The sequence below is a fragment of the Phyllostomus discolor genome, chromosome 9 (assembly GCF_004126475.2).
Source record: "Phyllostomus discolor isolate MPI-MPIP mPhyDis1 chromosome 9, mPhyDis1.pri.v3, whole genome shotgun sequence".
Lineage (NCBI taxonomy): Eukaryota > Metazoa > Chordata > Mammalia > Chiroptera > Phyllostomidae > Phyllostomus > Phyllostomus discolor.
In genome coordinates this window covers 42,749,132-42,769,733 of record NC_040911.2, presented here as the reverse complement: position 1 = coordinate 42,769,733, position 20,602 = coordinate 42,749,132, and the positions used below count along the sequence as shown (strand labels likewise).

At 43.9% G+C, this 20,602-nt stretch overlaps 1 protein-coding gene across 1 annotated transcript in view; it reads right to left on the bottom strand.

Moving 5' to 3' along the window:
- EMILIN2 (elastin microfibril interfacer 2) overlaps positions 1-20,242 on the bottom strand; it is a 59,318-nt gene extending 39,076 nt beyond the window's left edge. The window contains 2 exon segments of the mRNA XM_036009252.1: positions 19,084-19,206; positions 19,768-20,242. Of these exon segments, the coding sequence (XP_035865145.1) occupies positions 19,084-19,206; positions 19,768-19,901 (257 nt within the window). The 5' untranslated portion in view covers positions 19,902-20,242.
- Between the last annotated feature and the right edge of the window lie 360 nt (positions 20,243-20,602).

Here is a 20,602-nt window from a genome sequence, read left to right as displayed (position 1 = left end):
TGATCCACAAGGACCCTTCCAGTGCTAACTTCCCACAGTATGAAAGAGTCTCCCCAAAGAGCTAAAGTGAAGGAATCAAAGGGCTTTCTTCCAGGTTAAAGCCCTCCAAACACCAAAACCAGAATTTCCATCTTATCTTTTTCCACTACATTACACATTCTTAATTAGATCTCTGAGTGGAGAAAATAATAACATGGAAAAAATGTAAAATATTTTTCTTGAGTTTTTAGGAAAATCCACCTAAGCTTTAAAAGCCAGAATGCTTGAGCAAACGTATTTCTGAAATACAAAATGTATCTAATAAATCTAAAAGTCAGATGGATGAGCGCTGATTAAAATCAGAGTGCATATAAATAGAGCTTTGTACACATTTTTAAAAGAACAGATCTTACACCAAAGCGATGTGCATATAGAAGACTGTCTGTTTTCCAGTACAAAGAAGATATTTGCTGGAGAAACCACAATTGTAAGCTGCTTATTTTTCCGTTTCCTCTTGAATTCATTTCCTTATGTACTTAGTGTAGCAAGTTAGATTTCAAAACCTAAAATTCTCTTTACTTCTCAGTAGTTTACCCTGATTATACAGTATAATAAGTAGAAATTTTCCTCCACAACTTATCACCCCCACCCCCACCCCTGAGGATAGAGCAATTCTGAAGTCCTGAAGAAAGATGATTAAAGAAAAGCTCAGTGGCTCAACTGCAAAGCTCAGCCCAACTCAGCTATAGGAGCAATCCGGATCTTCTGACAAACTTGCATTGCTAAAAATGATATCATCTCCAAGTTCAGGGTGCGTCCAGACCATAAAATACAGACTGTGCATGGATTCCAATGAGTCCACATTCTTAGCTTTAACTTCCTCACTTTGGGAGATACATTACAAAACTCAGTGGGGAGGAGTGCAGCGAGTGCAGGGCATCCCCCAGGGCCCCAGCTAACTGTGAGGGCTTTCTGGAGGGCTGAATAATCCAAGATTATTGATGGACCACATTCTCCCGAAGAACTCTTTTGCCGCTGCAGAGTGTTTCCCCCAGTAAAAACCCTACACTATTCTACTTCCCAAACTTAAATCATGTTTCCTCATTCCTGGAGTCAAATCACAGAAGGCTCTTCCCTCATCATTCCCTGCACTCATACTCAAGTGTTCCCATAGTGAGAGCTGTGAGGACACCTCCTGGTCTCTGCCTTTTGCATCTTTTGCATGATACTCGCCACAAATATAACTACCCATGGTTTGGGGATCGAAACCTTTCTTTTTGGAACCACCAAATAACTCCACTTTGACTATTTCCTCTTTTTTAAGTGTAACAATGATTTTCTCAAATTCTCCTCCAGAGTCACAGTAATTTCGAAAGCCTTTTTCCTGTGTTTCTCTTGACTGGGTTTGCAACATCCATCCCTCTCTCTTCAGGGTCTCAGTCACCCTCCTGCTTTTTCTTCTTCCTCAATTCCATATCCTCCATTCACGCTTCAACTTGCAGCTACTCATCCCGTGTTCTCAGTATTGCTTTTTGATACTGGAAAGGAATTAGTTCTGACATCCCATCTGTATTTATTTCAGACCTTTGGGCAAAGACTATGATGCTGGCAAGCTCTTACACAGGCCACACCTGTTAAGTTAGTGGAAGTCACTTGGAAGCTTAGAAAGCCCTGAGACAGTATGAGTTTCTCTGCAGATATAAAAACATTTTCTTTCTTTGGGCCAATTCATTCTCAGTTAAAAAATAATAATCTGGGAATTGAAAACACAGGAACACTTGTATTTCTTTTCTAATTTATGATCACATTGGGAGGAAAAAGACTAAAACGTTATAACATAGTTTCATATTTCTCACATTATCCAGGCTAACCCAGTATTACTTTGTTTTCAAATCCACACTTAACATCACGGCATGGAGACATTTCATTCACCTGCACTCTGCTTAGGAAGAGCATTGTTTTTCTTTGAAAGATGCTGCCACAACCCACCCTATTCCAAGACCTTAAGGTATGGACAGATAGGGAGTGGGGGGGGGCTATTTAGCAAGACAAAAATAATAATTTTGCTTACCTACTTTTACTTATTTTTATTGATTTTAGAGAGAGAGAGCAAAACATCACTCTGTTGTTCCACCTATTTATGCATTCATTGGTTAATTCTTGTAAGTGCCTTGACCAGGGATCGAACCTGCAACCTTGGCATATTGGGGTAATGCTCTCACAACTGAGCTACCCAGTCAGAGCTGCTTATTTGCTTTTAAATAGAAGACGGTAGTGGAGCAGTAGGCCACAGAGGAAGAACTTTCCTCCAAGAAGACTTGGGGTGGCCAATGGCTTTCCAAGGTGGTGATACTTGGGATGTCCTTAAAGCCATCTGTGTTGCTAGCACTCTTCAGCACAGTCCTCACTACTCAGGCAGACATGTGGGGCTGGATTTTCCTTAGGGAACTTGAGGGTATGGCATTCCCTGCCTTGGCCAACCCCATGTGGTTTTAAGAGAATCACCACAGAACCCAGGTATTCAAGGGCTACAGGACAGTAAGCCTTGGGAATTGTCCCAGGTTAGAGGGAAGTTTTGGGGCATCCATGGTTCCTGTAAATTGAGAGGCATAGAAAGACATTTCTAGACACAGACGGTGCTGCTCCTGCCCAGGGTGCCACAGCAGCAAACTAAACTTCTGTGTTCATGTAAATACTCCACCTGACCAGAAACACAGCATTGCCAGTTAGCCAATCCCCAAATGCCAAGTCAGCTCTGGGCTCTATACCTATTTCCTTGTTCCTTGATCTTTCTAAATAAGGTCAGATATTCAACCCCAGCCAATCAGGCCCTTTTCTATGTTGCCTCCTCTAATGCTTTATAAAACTCACTCTTGCCTGTGAAAATGGATAAACAGAAACTTCATTTAAAATGGAGTCAGGAAGCTAGAATTGGCGATACTCACATGTATCCCTCAACATGCACAACTGACCCCAACAGGAAGAGATGTACCTTACATCTCGGACAGTAACCTATACTCCTTGCCCACTAACAGCAAAGCCAATGGAAGACTGCCATGACTCAGTCAATGAAAGTCACTATACTTCCAGCTTTCAGTTTTCTCCAATGGACTCTTTGTTTATGGATAGCCCTTCCCAAGTCCATAAAAGAGTGTCCCTCTCCTTTGTTTCTCTGGACCTGCCATTCTATTTTGTTCCCAAATTAACCCATTTTGCTGGAGATATATCTGGCCCTCTATTTGTTTAAGGTCAAACATGCTCCAAATCCCCCAGGAATAGTGCCAGATATTTCTCCAGCAAAATGGTGAAATATTGGAAAATTGGTGAAAAATGGTGGAAATATTTCTCCATTGCTTGTGAAGCACTGTACTCCCCCAATCTATGAGTTGTTTTCCCTTGAATAAAGGACAAATTTGTCACTGAAATAGAGAACAGGCTCACAGTGACCAGAGGAGAGAGGGGAGGGAATTTCAGGGGAATTTCAGGGGAGAATGGGAAGGGTTTGCAGGAACAAATATAAAGGACACATGGACAAAAACTAGGGCGGGGGGAGTGGGAGGGAGGTAGGGAGGGATGGGTGGGTGGGCTGGAATGGGAGTAAAGGACAGAAAACTGTACTTGAAAAACTATTAAAATAATTTTTTTAAAAGGACAAATTTGTTACTGAATCATATAATTAGAGGAGAGTGAGACAAATATATGGAGACTGAATGAAGAGGGGACCAACAGGCATCTGTGAACGAGTTGAAAATATGTGGCTTACTTTCCATTTCTTTAAAATATGGGGTTTTTTAAGAAAAATTATATAGATTGTATAATTTTGTTTTGTTTTTAGAGAAAAGGGAAGAGAGAGAGAAAGACAGGGAGAGAAACATCAGTGTGAGAAAAACATCAATCAGGTGGCTCTCATGTGCACCCCAACCAGGACGGAACAGCAACCCAGACATGTGCCCCAACTGGGAAATCAAACCGGTGGCCTTTGCTTTGCGGGATGGTATTATTTTGTCTCATTTAAATCAATAAAACAATAAAATCTACGGTGTAAGTAGTGGTTCTCATTCTCCTAATAAACTGGGGCCGAAGTTGGCCCACTACCCAATGACTTCACTAAAATTGACTTCAATCAATTTTTGCAAATAAAATATACAAGCAAGCATGGAATTTTGAAAAAAGCCACAAAATTAATCTTTAAAGTAATTTCCTGTATTTTTAGTATTTAACTCTTTCAAATTGCAGTTCTATCTTTGGTCACAGTATCCTCCCTATAACACCAAACCAGTCTTTATAGTTGTGTAATCTGAACCCTCATAAAATAAAGCTGTCTCACGTCACAGAGAGTAATGTAGGCTTCTATCTTGGCAAAAACCCTTTATTTTTATTTTTTAATATATTTTATTGATTATGTTACTACAGTTGTCTGATTTTCCCCTTTATTCCTCTCCGCTCTGCACACCCCTCCCACCTGCATCCCCCCACTTTAGTTCATGTCCATGGGTTGTACATATAAGTTCTTTGGCTTCTATATTTCCTATACTATTCTTAACCTCCCCCTGTCTATTTTCTACCTACCATTTATGCTTCTTATTCTCTGTAACTTTTCCCTCTCTCTCCCCATCCCACTCCTCCACTGATAACCCTCTGTGTGATGTCCTTTTCTGTGACTCTGCTCCTGTTCTAGTTGTTTGCTTAGTTTGTTTTTGTTTTTTAGGTTCAGGTATATAGTTGTGTTCTTATTGTCATTTTACTACTTATATTTTTTATCTTCTTTTTCTTAGATAAACTCCTTTAACATTTCATATAAGGGCTTGGTGATGATGAACTCCTTTAATTTGACTTTATCAAGACAGCCAATTCAGAAATCTAAATTATAATTTATGTCATTACTTTGGTTGATTTAATTGGAATCCATCATATCTGAAACCTTGTTTTAGCTGCAAGCTGTTGCATTTTCATTCATTATCAACAATTATTTTCAAAGACTATATATGTATATCACATTTTAAAAATGCAAGCCATGGACAGTTGTTCAAACTTATGGTCTCTGTGACTAAAAACTGAAAACCAAACTCAGGCACACAATTCTTAACAATGGGAGGGAAGATGGGCTACAAACACATGAGCTCCCAAGAATAAGCCCTAACGTAAACTATGGACTTTGGGTGATAGTGATTTGTCAGTGTAGGTTTGTCAGCTGTGACAAATGCACCACTCTGGGGCAGGATGTTCGTAATGGAGGCTGTGCACATATGGAGGAAGAGGGTACATGGGAAATCTCTGTACCTTTCCCTCAACCTTAAACTGTTTTTTTTTAAGTAGTTTCAATAGAAAACAAAGAAACGACCCACACGCTCTCTCTTTCATCCATTCATTCAGCAAACATCCTTTAGGTGCATACTAGGTGGGACCCGGCACCACACTATGGCTTTCTTTGAGCCATCAGTATCCAACATGGAACAATCATACTTACATGGAGGCCATATGGAGAATAACATCCAACTCTACTACCCATAACAAGAGTCACCGTTAAAGTCCCAACTCAGCCAAAGACCAGTTAAATTAGACAAGACCCCAAAACTTCTCTGGTCCTCAGTTACCTCAGATATAAATTGGGATTTATATTTGCCCTTTTTCTACCTCCCAGATAGTGAAAGAGTAAAGTTATACAATAGTTGTGAAATCTGTAAAACTATAAAACTTAATATAAATGAGGTTTATAAACTGTGTGTGTGTGTGTATACACATACCATAAGGGAAAACTTGCAGTAAGACTAAAAATATGAGTTTATTCTATACTAACAGACTCAACTGCTTTCATAGAAGATGACAGTTGGTTCCTGATCACCAAAATCGATGAGGTCCTTAATCGAATAATAAGGTCCTGATTGTCCCATGGATAAAAGCAATCTTGCCATAATCTCCAAATGACGGTCCATGAACTAATTTGCCTTCCTTTGCAATGTGTGGTCCTTTTTATCAATAGTCTGGACAACATACTACACAGATTGCTCAGTGACAGATCTTCACATCTCCTCAAGACCCACCCAGTGCTAATCATGCATTAAGCACAGAGGCAGTCACCCAGACACTCGAACTGTGCTGCTGCTTCTCATCTTCTCCATAGCTAGGTCACACCCACCTCAGGTCTGGCATGTACTGTGGCCCATCTCCCAGTAGGCCCCTCCCACCACCTCTCATGCCTACCCCAGTTTCTCCCCTCTCAAATTAATCTTTCGCACATTGCCAGATCAGCATTTGGAAGCACACCTCTGATGGTGTCCCAGATAGAAACCTTCTACAACTCTCCTTTGCCCAAACAATAAAGCCCAACCTCCTAACCTTAGCTGTTATGGGTTGAATTATACTCCCTCCTCCCAAACAGATATGTTGGAATCCTCACCCCAGTGCCTCAGAATCTGACTTTATTTGGAAATAAGGTCTTTACAGAGGTAATCAAGTTAAAATGAGATCATTAGGATGGGCTTTAAATCCATGATGACTGGCATCCTTGTATAAGTAGGAAATTTGGACAGAGACACACACGGAAGGAAGACATTGTAAAGAGAGGGAGGAGATCCATCCACATGACGAGGACAGAGGCCTGGAACAGGGCCCTCCCTCATGGCACTCAGAAGAAACCAGCCACGCCGACGCCTTGATTTACTCTTCACTGTGGCTGTCCCTTCACTTCCCACCTCTCGGCCCTTGCTCCTGTTCTTTCCTGGTGTACGCTGGATCCTCTCACATCTGCATACATGCAGCTAGAACCTCCCATCAAAGCCCTGCCAAGATGTCACCACCCACAAACCAGTGCTCAGATTCCTCTTGGCTGGAAACAATTTCCTCCACCTCTGAACATCCTCAGCTGTTTGTGCTTCTCTTGTAGCAATTCTCCTTTCTACCTTTTATTTGTAATGATTTCTGTTTATGTCTCATTTCACTTACAGGATGTGAACTTCTGGAGGGCAACAGAGAGGTCAAGTTCCCTGCTAGTCCTGTGCCAGACACAGGACCTGCACAAAAATATTTGTTTAATGAAACCGCATAACCCACAGTCTTCGAAGAATCAGTAGTCTTCTTTAACCCACTGAGCTTTCTGCCAGTTCAAAGTGGCTTATCCTAATTATGTAGCCTCAATCCAACATTTTCCAGGGCTATTGATGTGAAATGTGTTTTTTTTTAAATTTCACTGCTGTTTTATATTGTGTTCTACATCTGTGATATATTTACCACCTCAATTGGTCTTCAGAGAAATCCAAGAAGTAACCTTATGATCATTATAAATGAGTTTCTACACTCAGTATTTCACAAGTCCTCAGTTACAAAACAACTGCTCTATGGAAACTGTGGTATAAACACACAAAGGAATACTAGTCAACAATAAGAAGCAACAATTGATACATAGTACAAAATGGATGTACCTCAAAACAATTCTGATGAATGAAAAAATTTTAACATAAAAACAGTATGTATTGTATAACTCTACATAAAACTTTAGAAATTGCAAACTCATATCAGCCTGGGAAGGGAATATGTGAGGGAAACTGGAGGGGAGGATTATTAAGGAGGGTAATGAAAGTTTTGGTGATGGAAATGTTCAATATCTCAATTGTGGTGTTGATTTCAGGGGTCAAAAAATTAAATTTTCCAACTTTAAATATGTACAGTTTCTCTAAATTGTATCTCAGTGAAAGCTGCTTAAAAAAACAACTATTTTTTGCATAGGGATGTTTTTAAAAATCTCTTCAGGACTGTGAAAGCAAAGTACTAGATAGTCTTGACTACCCAAAATATATCTCTATTAAGTGGAAACCAAAACAAGCATTATTGAGTCTATTTCAAAGTTTCAAAATGAGAATTTAACTAAAGATTTTTTTCTAATGTACTGAATTACTTTTCAGACACATAGCCAATTGTTTTGTTTATTGGGAACTCGGGCTTATATTTATTTTTGCATTTTTAAAGGTATATGTCAATGATTAAAGAAAGACAGTCAAAACAGAATTTTTTTATAACCACCTTCAATTGCCATTTTGTGTAAAATAACACAAAGTATCAAAAACACAAATTAGCATTTTGAAAATCAGACAATCTGCTCATTGGGATAACTATTTTCCCAGTGACACTTCTGGAAAGGAGTGTTTAGCGCATGCCTTGCTATTTGGTGCAGGAAACAAGCCGTGAAAGCTGTCTGTGCTTCCCCTGCTGTACCACGGGTGAGTGAGGGATCTGTGTTACATCTTTCTAGCTGTTTTGTGCAACGATGGGACAAAATGACTCCTAAATATCTTGCGTGGCCAGAAGATGACGCAATGGGAAGAGGGCACATCATTTGTCACAACCAAAGGGGGCTCTAGCCTGGCGTTATTGTCCTGGAAGCTGCTGCCCAGCTGAAAGCAGAGAAGGCTCTCCAGCATAGGCCTTCTGAAACACAAACCAGGCCTGAACTTTGTCAGGATGGTAGGACAGACTCAAGATTCTGGAACACTTAGAATTCTCAGAAAGCCTCAACTATACCTCCTGGCCAAGGCCCTCATTCCAATAGCATGTGAGAACTCTTTGGGTTGAAATGGACTGAGCCAGGGAAACACTGTAGTGGTGAAAAGATCTCCCAGTGAAGGACTGGATTGTGAAACTCGCCCCCTCCCTGAGTGCTGGCGCAATCACCACCGCAGCTCTTGAGCTACATTTTCAAGATATGAGGAAAAGCCTCAGCAGAAAGCAAGTGGCATTTTCACCACTACAGTTTAGGAAAATGTTAGGCCCTTATCTCATGATCCTTTAATAGCATCTCTGTTGAGATGTTGGAAATGAAACAAGAGGGAAATTTTTTGTTTTTAATCCCCACCCAAGGACATTTTCCCATTGCTTTTAGAAAGAGAGGAAGGGAAGGAGGAAGAGAGGAAGGGAGAGAGGAAGGAAGAGAGAGAAAGATCAATGCCAGAGGAAATATCGATTGGTTGCCTCCTGTACATGCCCATACTGGGACTCACATGTGACTGAACTGGGGATTGAACCTACAACCTAAGTATGTGCCCTGACTGGGGATCAAACCCACAACCTTTTGGTTATGGGACAATGTTTCAACCAACAGCCATACTGGCAAGGGCAAGAGGGAAATCTCTAGTACCTTGTTTTATAATGGATTATGAGCAAATTTCTGTTAAAAGATCACTGGATTATACCCATGCATTTGGCAGGTACTATATAATCACATATCTATGTGAAGATTGGAAAAGTTAGGAAAAAATTGAGAAGACTCATAGCAAAATGACAAGTTTGAAGGAAATTACTCAAGATGGCAGCATAGGTAAACATGGCTTGACTCTTCACACAACTGCATCAAAACTACAACTGAGCTACAGAATAACCATCATTCAGAACCTCCAGAAACTGAGCTGAATGGAAGTCCTACAACTATAGGTTTAAAGAAGAAATCACATCGAGACTGGAAGAGGAGCAGAGATGCAGAATGGGCTGGTCCCACACTCATGTGAGGCAGATAAAAATAGGGAGGGATTTCTTGGGAGCTAGGAGTCCCAGCCACACACTATGTCCCCCCGCCCAGAGTTCCAGGGGCAGGAAGATAAGTCATCATAACTTCTGGCTCTAAAAAGCAGTGGGGATTGACAATGTGGAAGACAGAAACTATTGGAGTCCCAGGCAGTTCCTCTTAAAGGGCCCATGCACAGACTTACTCAGACTCACTCCCTCTGAGCTTCAGCACTGAAGCAGCAGCTTGAGAGGCACCAGAGGCATACCAGGAGGAAGTGAAGTGTCCGGCATCAGGGTGAAAGCTGGTGGCAGCTTTCTCCCACACATAAGTGTTGGCAAAGGCCATTGTTCTTTTTCTGAGCCTTCCCCCTACAGAGCTGGAAGGCAGATGCCATACCTGAGATTCCTTCAACCTGGCTCACACTGCCCCACCCTGGTGTTTCCCTGAGACCCTGCTCCATTCACATTTCCAGCCCACCTAACCTGTTTCCAGTGGCTTTTCCATACAAATGGCTTGTCGTGGCTCATGCTTCAGAATTTCCCAATTTCTCTCAAATAAGTAGCATCTGGCCTCAGTGAACCCTATATCTCTTGCTACTTTAGCCTTGGGTCATAGCTTGGCCTCTTCTGGGCACCTCCAAGCCCAATACAAGTAGCAGCCATCTGCAGATCACTTTGTAGCTCATGCCACGTGGCCCTGGATAAAACATAGACAGTGGCTAACTTTAAATGTGCCAACAGCAATCAAGGCTCAACTACAAGAGGAGTGTGTACACAGCCCACGTGGTAGGCGCACTTCAACTACCCAGATTGGGTGATAGGGGAAGCTATGCCACTGGACCTTGCAGAACACCTACGATATTAGGCCACTCTACCAAGCCTGAGAGATGTAGCAGCTCTACCTAATACATAGGAACAAACACAGGACGCCTGCCAAAATGAGGAGAGAAAGAAACATGGCCCAAATGAAAGAACAGAACAAAGTTCCAGAAAAAGAATTACCTAAAATGGAGAGAAGCAATCTACTAGATGCAAATTACAAGGATGTTCAATAAACTTAGTGAGGACCTCAAAACCATAAAAAATATCCAGTCAGAAATGAAGAATACACTATCTGAAATGAAGAATAATTTACAGGAAGACAACAGTAGAGTGGATGAGGCTGAGAGTCAAATAGGTAATTTGGAATATAAAGAAGCAGAAAACACCCAATCAGAAAAGAAAGAAGAAAGAAGAATTAAAAAGAAACATGAGGCTAGTGTAAGGAGCTTCTGGAACTACTTCAAGCATTCCAACATTTGCATCATGGGGATGCTGGAAGAAGAAGAGAGAGAAAGAAATTGAAAATCTATTTGAGCACTGGTTGTTGTAGCTCAGTGGATCGAGTGCAGGCCCGTGAACCAAAGTGTCGCTGGTTCAATTCCTAGTCAGGGCACATGCCTGGGTTGTAGGCCAGGTCCCCAGTAGGGGGCACAAGAGAGGCAACCACACATTGATGTTTCTCTCCCTCTCTCCTTCCCTTCTCTCTCTCTAAAAATAAATAAATAAAAATTTTTAAAAATCTATTTGAAAAAATAATAACAGAAAACTTCCCTAACTTGGTGAAGGAGATACACATACATTTCTAGGAAGCATGGAAAATCTCAAACATGATGAACCAAAAGAGGCCCACATCAAGACACATCATAATTAAAATACCAAAGGTTAAAGACAAAGAGACAATCTTAAAAGCAACAAGAGAAAAGCAGTTACCTACAAGGGAGCACTCATGAAGCTGTCAGCTGATTTCTCAAAAGAAACTTCGAGGCTAGAAGGAACTGGCAAGAAATATTCAAAATGATGAAAAGCAAAGACCTACAACCAAGATTACTCTACCCAACAAACTATCATTTAGAATGGAAGGGTAGATAAAGTGTTTCCCAGACAAGAAAAAGCTAAAGGACTTCATCACCACCAAATCATGTATTATATGTAATATTAAAGGGTCTTTCTTAAGAAGAAGAAAAAGATAAAAGTATAAATAAAATGGCAATAAATACATATTTATCAACAATTGAATATAAAAGAACATAAATAAACAAGCAGAACAGAAACAGAATTATAGATACAGAGAAGGTTTTGATGTTTTCCAGATGGGAGGGGAATGGGGTGCTGGGTGAAAAATGCAAAGGGAATAGGAAGTACAGATTGGTTGTTACAGAATAGTCATGGGGATGTAAAGTACATCACAGGAAACAGAGTAGCCAGTATATGCGCATGACCCAGGGACATGGACAATGGTGTGGGGACTGCCTGAGGGAGTAGGGGGGCTGGGTGGGGGAGGCAAAGGGGGAAAGATTGAGACAACTGTAATAGCACAAACAATAAAATATAATAAAAAAAGATGACCAGTTCGAGAAGGCTTCACCTAAACTATCTCTCTCTTAGCCAAATTTCTTTTAACCAAACACATAAAGTACACTGTCCTGAAAGGCTGACACAACAAAGAATAATTTTAGGCATATTTCCTAATCATCTAATATTTTCTTAGGTGGAAACAAATAAAAAGTACAGCTGGGCCCTGACACACCCAGAAAACTTTGCTTCTACAGCATTTTCAAAGCAGGAATTTGGTGAGTTTGAACCCTCCCCACTTTTTTCAACGCCCATCACCACTGTAAAACAGGAAGGAAAGGAGAAAACTTATGGGTGACTTTCACTTTAATCATGTCACTGTTTTTCCTCCAGTGTGAACCCCTATCACATTAAAACTACTGTATTTCTATCTTGGCCCTTCCAGGAAAATCATTCTTCGTAAGGAGAAGTCACTCTGGCATCATTTTATCAAGCAGTTCATTGTTATTTCGAAGTCCCAGAAACCTGCTTCATTTCGGACAGGAGCAATCAGTTCTGAGTAGTGAAAAAGTGTTGCAGCCAACAATAAATGAAAACATTTGGGAGACAGTCTGAAAGCAATCTGCACACTGGCACAGTCTCTCAGTTTTAGGTCTTAAAAACCAGTTCTGTGGGCTTTCGGCAGCTGTGAGGCTGGGGAAATCCCTGCTGGGTGAGCACATCGGATCTCGTCCTCGCAGCCCTTTGACCCTCAATAAAATTGTTTGACTCCCAAAAATAAATAAGTAAATAATGGTATGTAGAACACTTAACTGTCATATACAGTGTCTACCGCATTATTCACACTCAGTAAACGTTTGTAAGTAACACCTCAATATTACCAACCTGAGGAAGAGGATTTGTTCTAAAAGTCAAGAACCAAACAAAGCCGTGTGCCAGTGTCTGGGTGGAAGATGGCCTGGGATCAGCAGTTTCCTGCACTCGGGAAATGGCCTGGGATCAGCTGCAGCCTGGAACACGCCGCTCGCCTCGCTCTACTGACCTACCGTGGGCACTCAGCGCCTGCCCACTGTGGCGACTGCAATTTTCTCTCTGCTTCCAAAGCAGTCCCTAAGAGTTCAACTTCATGTGTGAAAGTCAATTTTGGTCATTTTAATTTCATAATTGTTATCTTAGCTCACTGAATTTATTTCATTCTTTAGCACTTCAGTCTTTCTCTAACATGTCAAAATCAAAACCCGGAAAGATAAGATCGCCTGAGAGGCAACAACACTTCAAACAAAGCAATGAGAAGAGGCGTATGCATAGACAGTCCTGCTAGGTGTACCTTACGCAGGTACAATAGGGCGCTTTTGTCAAAGTTGTGTCAGCTATGTTGCCTCTCTGGTAATGCAGAGATGAGGAAACCAGGACACCGTGCCTCAGAGAGGTTGAGGGACTTGCCTGAAGTCACACAGCTCCGTGGTGGTAGTGCTCAGGCCAGAAGCCAAGTTTCTCACCTCCTCTCCAAAACATGTCGGCCACACCAGCAGCCTCTGGGGCCTGCCCCAGGGGGTGCCTACCTCAGAATTTTAATTCACTTACCAAGTGCCAACATGGAAGAATAGATCAATGGAAGAAGACCAATCAATGGGACTAAAATGAGGTTTGACAAGAAGCAAACTTTTTCTCAAGGCCATAACCTCTATTTGAATCCCAATAATTTTTCTCGAAGGTAAAGTTGAAAATATAGCCCATAACTGTAAAAATTCTTTTTCCAACAGTCCTGTCTCTGCCCTATCTATTCTTCTGGCTGAGCTTGTGCTGAGAGGAAAAAATAAAACCACACACACAAGTGAAGGTGCTCTGGAAATGCCAAAGTGCTCTACATCTTATCTACTGGGAACCTCAGAAGGGGAAAGAGTAAAAGGTCAAAGAAGCTTGAAAGGAAGGTCTGAGGAGTCCAGAGAAGCTCAGGAGATACACCCCCAAAGGCAGTTAAGGATGGAAAACCCAAGGAGGAAAACGTCCCCGGGCAGCACCAGGCTCTGGGGTCTGGGTGCCTCTGTCTCTGTGCCTCTGTTGGCAGGTGTTGCCCCACACGCCCTCAAGCGCCCTCAAGTCATTCCAGTTTCCCTCAGCACCCAGGAGAAAGGCTCAAAACAGCCAATTGATCACAAGCTGTTTGTTTAAAAGCTAAATGGGGGGCAGGGAATTCCCCCAAAGCTATACACACAAGAGGTATGTTTTGAATTGAACAGAATTCTGTTCCTGGCAATGCAGAAAATGTAGAATTATATCCAGAAAATGTAAGCTGTTATGTTTTTCCCCAGTCTGAAGTGTTCTTAGTTAAAAGAGAGAGAGAGAGAGAGAGAGAGAGAGAGAGAGAGAGAGAGAGAGCTTTTCCTGGCTGAGATTACTCCTTAATAGACAACTTTTCTTCCGGCTGAATGGCCATCTGCTCCCATTGGAATCAGAGGATTACAGGAGCTGTGGAAACTAAGCACTTAAAACTCACACCTGCTGCAAATTCACAAATTCTTACTCTGTTATCACAGCATCACAGGTCCCTTCAGTTGGCCCCATCCAGAAGCCTCCCCCAATTGATGGGATCTTTTTTAAGAGCTAATAGGAAAAATTTCTCTAAGATGCAACACACCCAAGAAGAGGGTGAGGGCGGGGGTGGGTAGTTGCTGATAAGCTCCTGTCAGTTTGTGGTGTCCGAGAGCAGGCAGCTAGATCTGCAGAACCTCGGCCCAGAGTCGGGAGGGAAGCCACTGCAGGGCGATAGTCCTGTCTCACATCTGGGATCCTCGGATCCAACCACAAGGCACCAGCAAGGCAGCTGCTCTGCACACAGGATGCCCCCAAATGTCTCCAATACTAACATCAGTGGGCTGGGACCACTGCAGGCTGAGTGGGTGGTTATGTAATTCTGGACTTACTGCCACGAGGCATGAATGGTGCATGAAAGGAAACAATGCCTAGTCCAAGAAGGAGAAGAAAGATAGTGCTGTTTTTACCACTGGTACATCCAAACACCACCAAACTATGCAGAGAGGCCCTAAGAAGGCTGTTACCCGACCCTTCCCATGTCTCCAGAGGTGCTAGCGTCACAGCGCAGGTGTCACACACACATACACACATACCCTTTGGGCGGGTGCTCATCCCAGGGTGTGGGTTTAGACAGCAAGGGGTTGTGTGGGTGTGCAGTGGGAAGAGCTGAAGGCTTGGAAATAACAGTAACAGACCTAGATTTGAATCCAGGCTCTGCTGCTTCCTAACTACTTGCCCTCCTGCAAAATGGGGATAATGCCCCCACGGGTGCTGTAAAACGGAAGGCAATGAAGATAAAGGGGCTCATCGCATTCTGATGATGCAGTCCAGAGAGATATTCTCACCAAGTCAGGCCTGGGACACCACAGTAAGCCTTCCAAACAGTTCTCAGTCACTTTTGAGTGGGAATTGCCTTGCATGAAGGAGGGTATAAATGTTCTTTATAGTTCACTACTGTGCAGTCTACTGAAGGCACACATTAAAACACACATGTGCACTCTCCATCGCCACAGGGACAGAGGGCAGTCCCCAAAGGCCAGCAGCCCTGGGTCTGGAGGCAGCTCAGCCACTTACTGTCACGTGACCACAGGCAAGTCAGGGAATATCTCCTGTCTGTGTCCTCATTGATAAAATGGAGATGACAGTAATCATCTTGAATGGTTGTTGCAAGAATTAAACTAACAAATAGAATAAAATGTCCTAACATTGTGGTTGACACTTGGAAGTGTCTTTACAGTTTCAGAAAAGTAATTACTCGAAATGCCCACATATCATATAAAACCCCTCTCTGCTCCTAGTTTCACATGTCAATATGCAGTTTGCAGCCTGGAATCTAAGGCTCTTCATACACGCCAGCGGACCATTGTCTAATCTTTGTGGAAATGCCCACAGAGGCTTAGCACACAGTGATGCGACCGGGCGCAGACATCCTCCTCTTATTTGTGGGAACTTCCCCATCAGGCCCCTTGTTTCGTGGCCATTTCCCACCTCAGTCTCAGAGCATATCCAGCCTCTCCCTTTGGCTTCTTCACTTCTCTCCTAAAACATTCGGAGTTCTCTCTCTTTTAAAAAGTTCTTCATCTGCTTGGCTGCTGTCAACTCCCTTTCTCCACCAAAGACTTTTAAACACATTTGATTCTTGGTAACTGGGTACAACTGAGGTCCTCCTTTAATCTCACAGGAGCTACAATGCCTATACCCCTGAAACTGACCTGAAACTGCCTCTTTCTGCATAAGCAAATCTTCCTGCTAGCTAACACATCTGGCCCTTCTGGACCCCTCGGCCTCCTGGACCTCTCCTCCTGGGGTCTGTAAGATGCAGTTTCCGCCTCTAAAATCTTGGTTTTGCTCTCTCTCCTGGCCTGGCTTCTCTTCCTCATTTCCCTCCACTGCCCCTAACAACCCTGCTCTGCTCCAACTGTATTAAGGTCTCCCTGGCTCATACCTGCCATCCCCAGACACTCAACTGTCACCAGATGCTAAGCTGCATTTCTAGGAGCAGCATCTCGGCCAGCCTCCAAGCCCCTACAGGCTAACCTTAGAGACACTGGGCTCAGTTCCAGACCACGATAGTAAAATGAGCATTGCAATAAAGTGAGACATAATTTTTTTGCTGGTTGATGGTCTTGCCCTTAGTTTATAAAAAAATGCAACACCTGTGAAGTGCAATAAAAGAAGGCATGCCTGTGCTTCTAAAACCACGGGGAAAGTCACCTTCAAGAACCTTCACTTCCACAGGTCTCAGGGCCTAAGGCTGAAATAAAGAAGACCTCACCTAATAGTGCCTGTGAATTGAGAGAGGTTACTCAGGCTTCTGGGCTCATCAGATAAACCTGGGAAATTCCGTGTCAAACAGGGATTCCTTCTCTTTTAAATACGTAAAAGGTAATGTTTCTCCCTTTGTTTTCATTCACCTACTAATTCCCCAAATTTAGAAAACATTTAATAGTTGAAACACAAACCATTCCTTCCCTGTTGCTAAAAAAAAAACAGTAAGAAAAAGGTCAAGACTGAATTAACTGCCTAAGTTAATTTCAAAATTTTCAGCTCGATCAGCTAGAATAGTCTGTTTTTATATTTTAAATTTCACTTCCAATGCAGTATTTTTAAAAAACACACTTGAATTCCTTACAGTTATTGAAGAAAAATACCAAGATCATTTATTTTGGTTTTGTGTAATAAAACAATAGGAGCATCTGTCATTTTTATAGTGATTTTTGTTGCCTTTCCCATTGGTTGGCAAAAATATGCTCCAAATGCCTTTCACCAACCTGGTGACCTGGCGGTGACTCACTCCCCACCGAAGAGAGAGAATTTGTTACACTGAATTTTGGTCAAATACAACAATTAAATCATCATTGGATTTTTCCAAGCCCTAAAATAATTTCAGAAAATTAATAAATAAAATCATTTAAATGAAAAGTATTATCTCCCCAAATATAAAATTTATTTCTAAGTTGTCACAAGTAAACATTAAGGTTAGTGCAACCACAAAATTCTATTCTGGTGTAAAACAAATGAAATATTCCTGATAAACAAACCTAATTTTATAGAAAGTAATTCAAATTGTAATGAACACTTACATGTCTCTACGGAAAGGATAACGCCAGCCCCATTTGCTATCGTGGAGCCAGATGCTGGGCCGGCCTCTGACCTTGTTAAACGTGACTGCCATCTTACTCTTCCGAGCTTATGTCCCCAGGACTGGGAATTATTGGAAGCAAGAACTGAATTTGGGCTCCCTGCAGCCACAGGCAGAAGATAACATTGAAACAAACCGCAGCCTCTGTTACAACCCCCAAAAGCCCAGGGGTCAGGAACAGCAGCAACCTCCCCTTTTTTAATCCAATTATAATCCAATAAAAGCTCAAAGCCCCCACTCCTCCATGCTGGTGTATCTCTCCCCACCATATCCCTCTCCTTTCTTGGGGAGTGAATAAAAACTTTATTCTCTACACTTTCTTCTCTTTGTGAATTCTTTCGCAGCCCGCATCACTGACCACCCTAACATCTACCAATCACTGACTGCTAAACATAGGCTGTGCGGTCTGCTTGGTGTCCACCAGAGATGCAGACAGCATGACGGGACTGCGCCCCTCTGACGATCTACCCAACTCAATGGAGCAGCCAGCAATTCCACTGCAGCCCGTTTTCCCGTGTATTAAAATGTGGGAATCTCTTCTAAATTGTTGACCTGAGAGGAATTATCCCTTTCCTGTTTGCAGTTCCGACAGCAGCGCATGGGGGGTGACTTAGGGCCCTCTGGTACCCCACATGCCTGAAGGTTCATCTGCCTTCTGGAATGAAGTTTTCTGGCGTGCAAGTTTCAATCTGTCCCTTTGCTTTGCCAAAGACAGATCCGCCTACTGGCTATTATTCTTTGCTGTAATGACAACTGCGCTCTCAGACAAACAATTTATTCTTAGGGGAAAACAATTAATTTCAACCATCACATGTGTTCCCCAGCAGCCATTCATTCACTCGGGCTCATCCTCTGACATCTGATTTATACAAAAACACAAAGACTTGTGGGTGACCGTTGAATGAGTGTGATGTGTTAACAGAATCTGTAACTCTATGGCTTCCTTTTTTTTTAACATGGTGAAAACTTTCTAAGCAAAAAGATGATTAATTGTTCACCTTATCTTTAAGAACCTTTCTCTCACGACAACCTCTTAGCCAATCCCCGAAACTAAAGTGAAAAAAACAACGACGACACACTTTTAAGCAAGATATTCCTGGGACTTTAGAGACCTACAACGCTGGAATAGGTCAGTTTCATGGAAAAAACCTGAAAAAAAAAAACCACTCGTCTCTTTTAGGACACTCAGATAATCCTACATTTAAACATTCTTAGCAGTATATATCTTGGAATATCTGTAAGCCCCAGAACACACAATATGGATCTAATTAGGTCCAGCTGCCTTATGTTAGTCATAAAATTGGGGAGAGAGAGAGGGACGGGACATGAGGCGGGGGTGGGGGCTTTGCCCATCCCCTCTGCGCCCTGGTGATCACGAACAAATCCTGCGCATCCTCAGCGTTCACTCAGGGTAACAATACTTAAATACCCCGGCGCGCCCGGGACCCCGCTCTGCGATCTAACTTTTCAGCTGCAGAGTTTTCACCCGCCCTGAAACGGATATACAGACCCGCGAGAGCCCAGGGCTCGGACCCCACCCCCTCCTCCCCCGCCCCGTCCAGGCCGGCCCACCCCGCCCGCTCCTCCTCTCCAGGACTTACACGAGCGCGGACGGGCAGGGCATCTGGTTCCAGGCACAGTTGTACTGAGCCTGAATAAAACTCTCACTTCCCTCCTGCACAGAGCAGCTCACATTCTTGTTCACGATGTAGGCGCACCAGTTCCTGGGGTGAAGAAGAGGGAGGGAGAGGGGCACTGTGTATACCCCGGAGAACAATGAGCTAGGGGAGAGGAGAGGGAGGCATGCTGATACAGCAGCAGACGGAGCCAGGGTCAGGGAGGTCGTGGCCCCAGCTGAGGCGGGAGCTCAACAAAGCCGACCTCTGGAAGGTGCGCCAGTGCGCCTTTGGAGAGCCGGCACCGTGTCTCTCTACAAGAGACAGGGAAAAGCACCCCGGAGACTCCAATAATTTGCTGGGAGGAGTTTTCTGAGCGTTCTGCGCTGCGGGACACCAAAGCGCACCACCGCACCACCGCTCGAGAGCAGCAAGGCTTGAAGCGCTGGCGAGGTCACGCGGGATCCGTGCCGACCCTGGAGTGCACTGCCACCCGGGAGGAGGTGCCCTACAGGAGCAGCCCCAGGGGGACACCCAGCTGCTGCTCATCACCTCGGGCAGGGCAGTTTCTGGGCTCGGCCGCGGGTCGGGAAGGAGGAGGCGGGGGCCCAGGACTCTGGGAAGGAGCCTCGACGTCCTGGGTTCGAGGAAAGAGGGCCCCACACTTACTTGTTCCTGGCACTGGGCCGCGCGGGGTGCCTGGGCTGCGGGCCGGCTTGGCACAGCCCCGCGCCTCCCAGGGCCAGCAGGGCCAGCGCCCAACGCCAGAACGCGCGGGGCCGGGGCCGTGTCCGAGGCCACATTCTGTGTGCAGCGGACGCCCCGCCTGCGGGATCCTGAGCGCGGCTGGCAGGAGCGCGGCGGGAGAAGACTGGAGGCTGGGACGCTTCGCGGCGCCCCCACCGCGCTCCGCGGCTGCCCTCTCTGGCTTCTTGCTCCCACTTCTCCTTTTCCACCCCCGTGGAAAGCGCCCGCGTTTCTGCTCGGTCCCTCAATGACGCACAGGTCCCCCCGGGTGCCGCCCTCTTTATTTCACTTCCCTCTCGGAAACGTGATTCTCCCTCCACCACGACTCCATGTCTCCAGTCCCCTTGCCTCTCAGCAGGGGTTTGGGGTGAAAGGGCCAAAGGGTTTGGGAGAAGGGTCTATATTACAGAATTTCCAATTACTCATTCCTTTGGTCTCTTCCCAGGAGCCAGAGAACTCCGCCTACCACCTTCCAACGGACGCGCCCCCCCGGCCCCTCGGGAAGTGGCAGCAGCCGGTGAGTCGCAGTCTTCACGTCGTGCATGGGTGCCGGCTTCCCGGGGTGAACGAGGGACATCTTTATCTGTCCTTTATCACAGGCGGCTCGGATTTCCTCTAATGGCAAGACGCGGTTATTTCCCCACACTTGGATTTAGGAGAGTTTAAAAGGAAATGAACGCGGATCCTCTTCTTTTTCTTCACCCACTTCTGCCTTATCCATTCATTTAACAGTTTCCAAGTCAACGTGCAGGGCAGC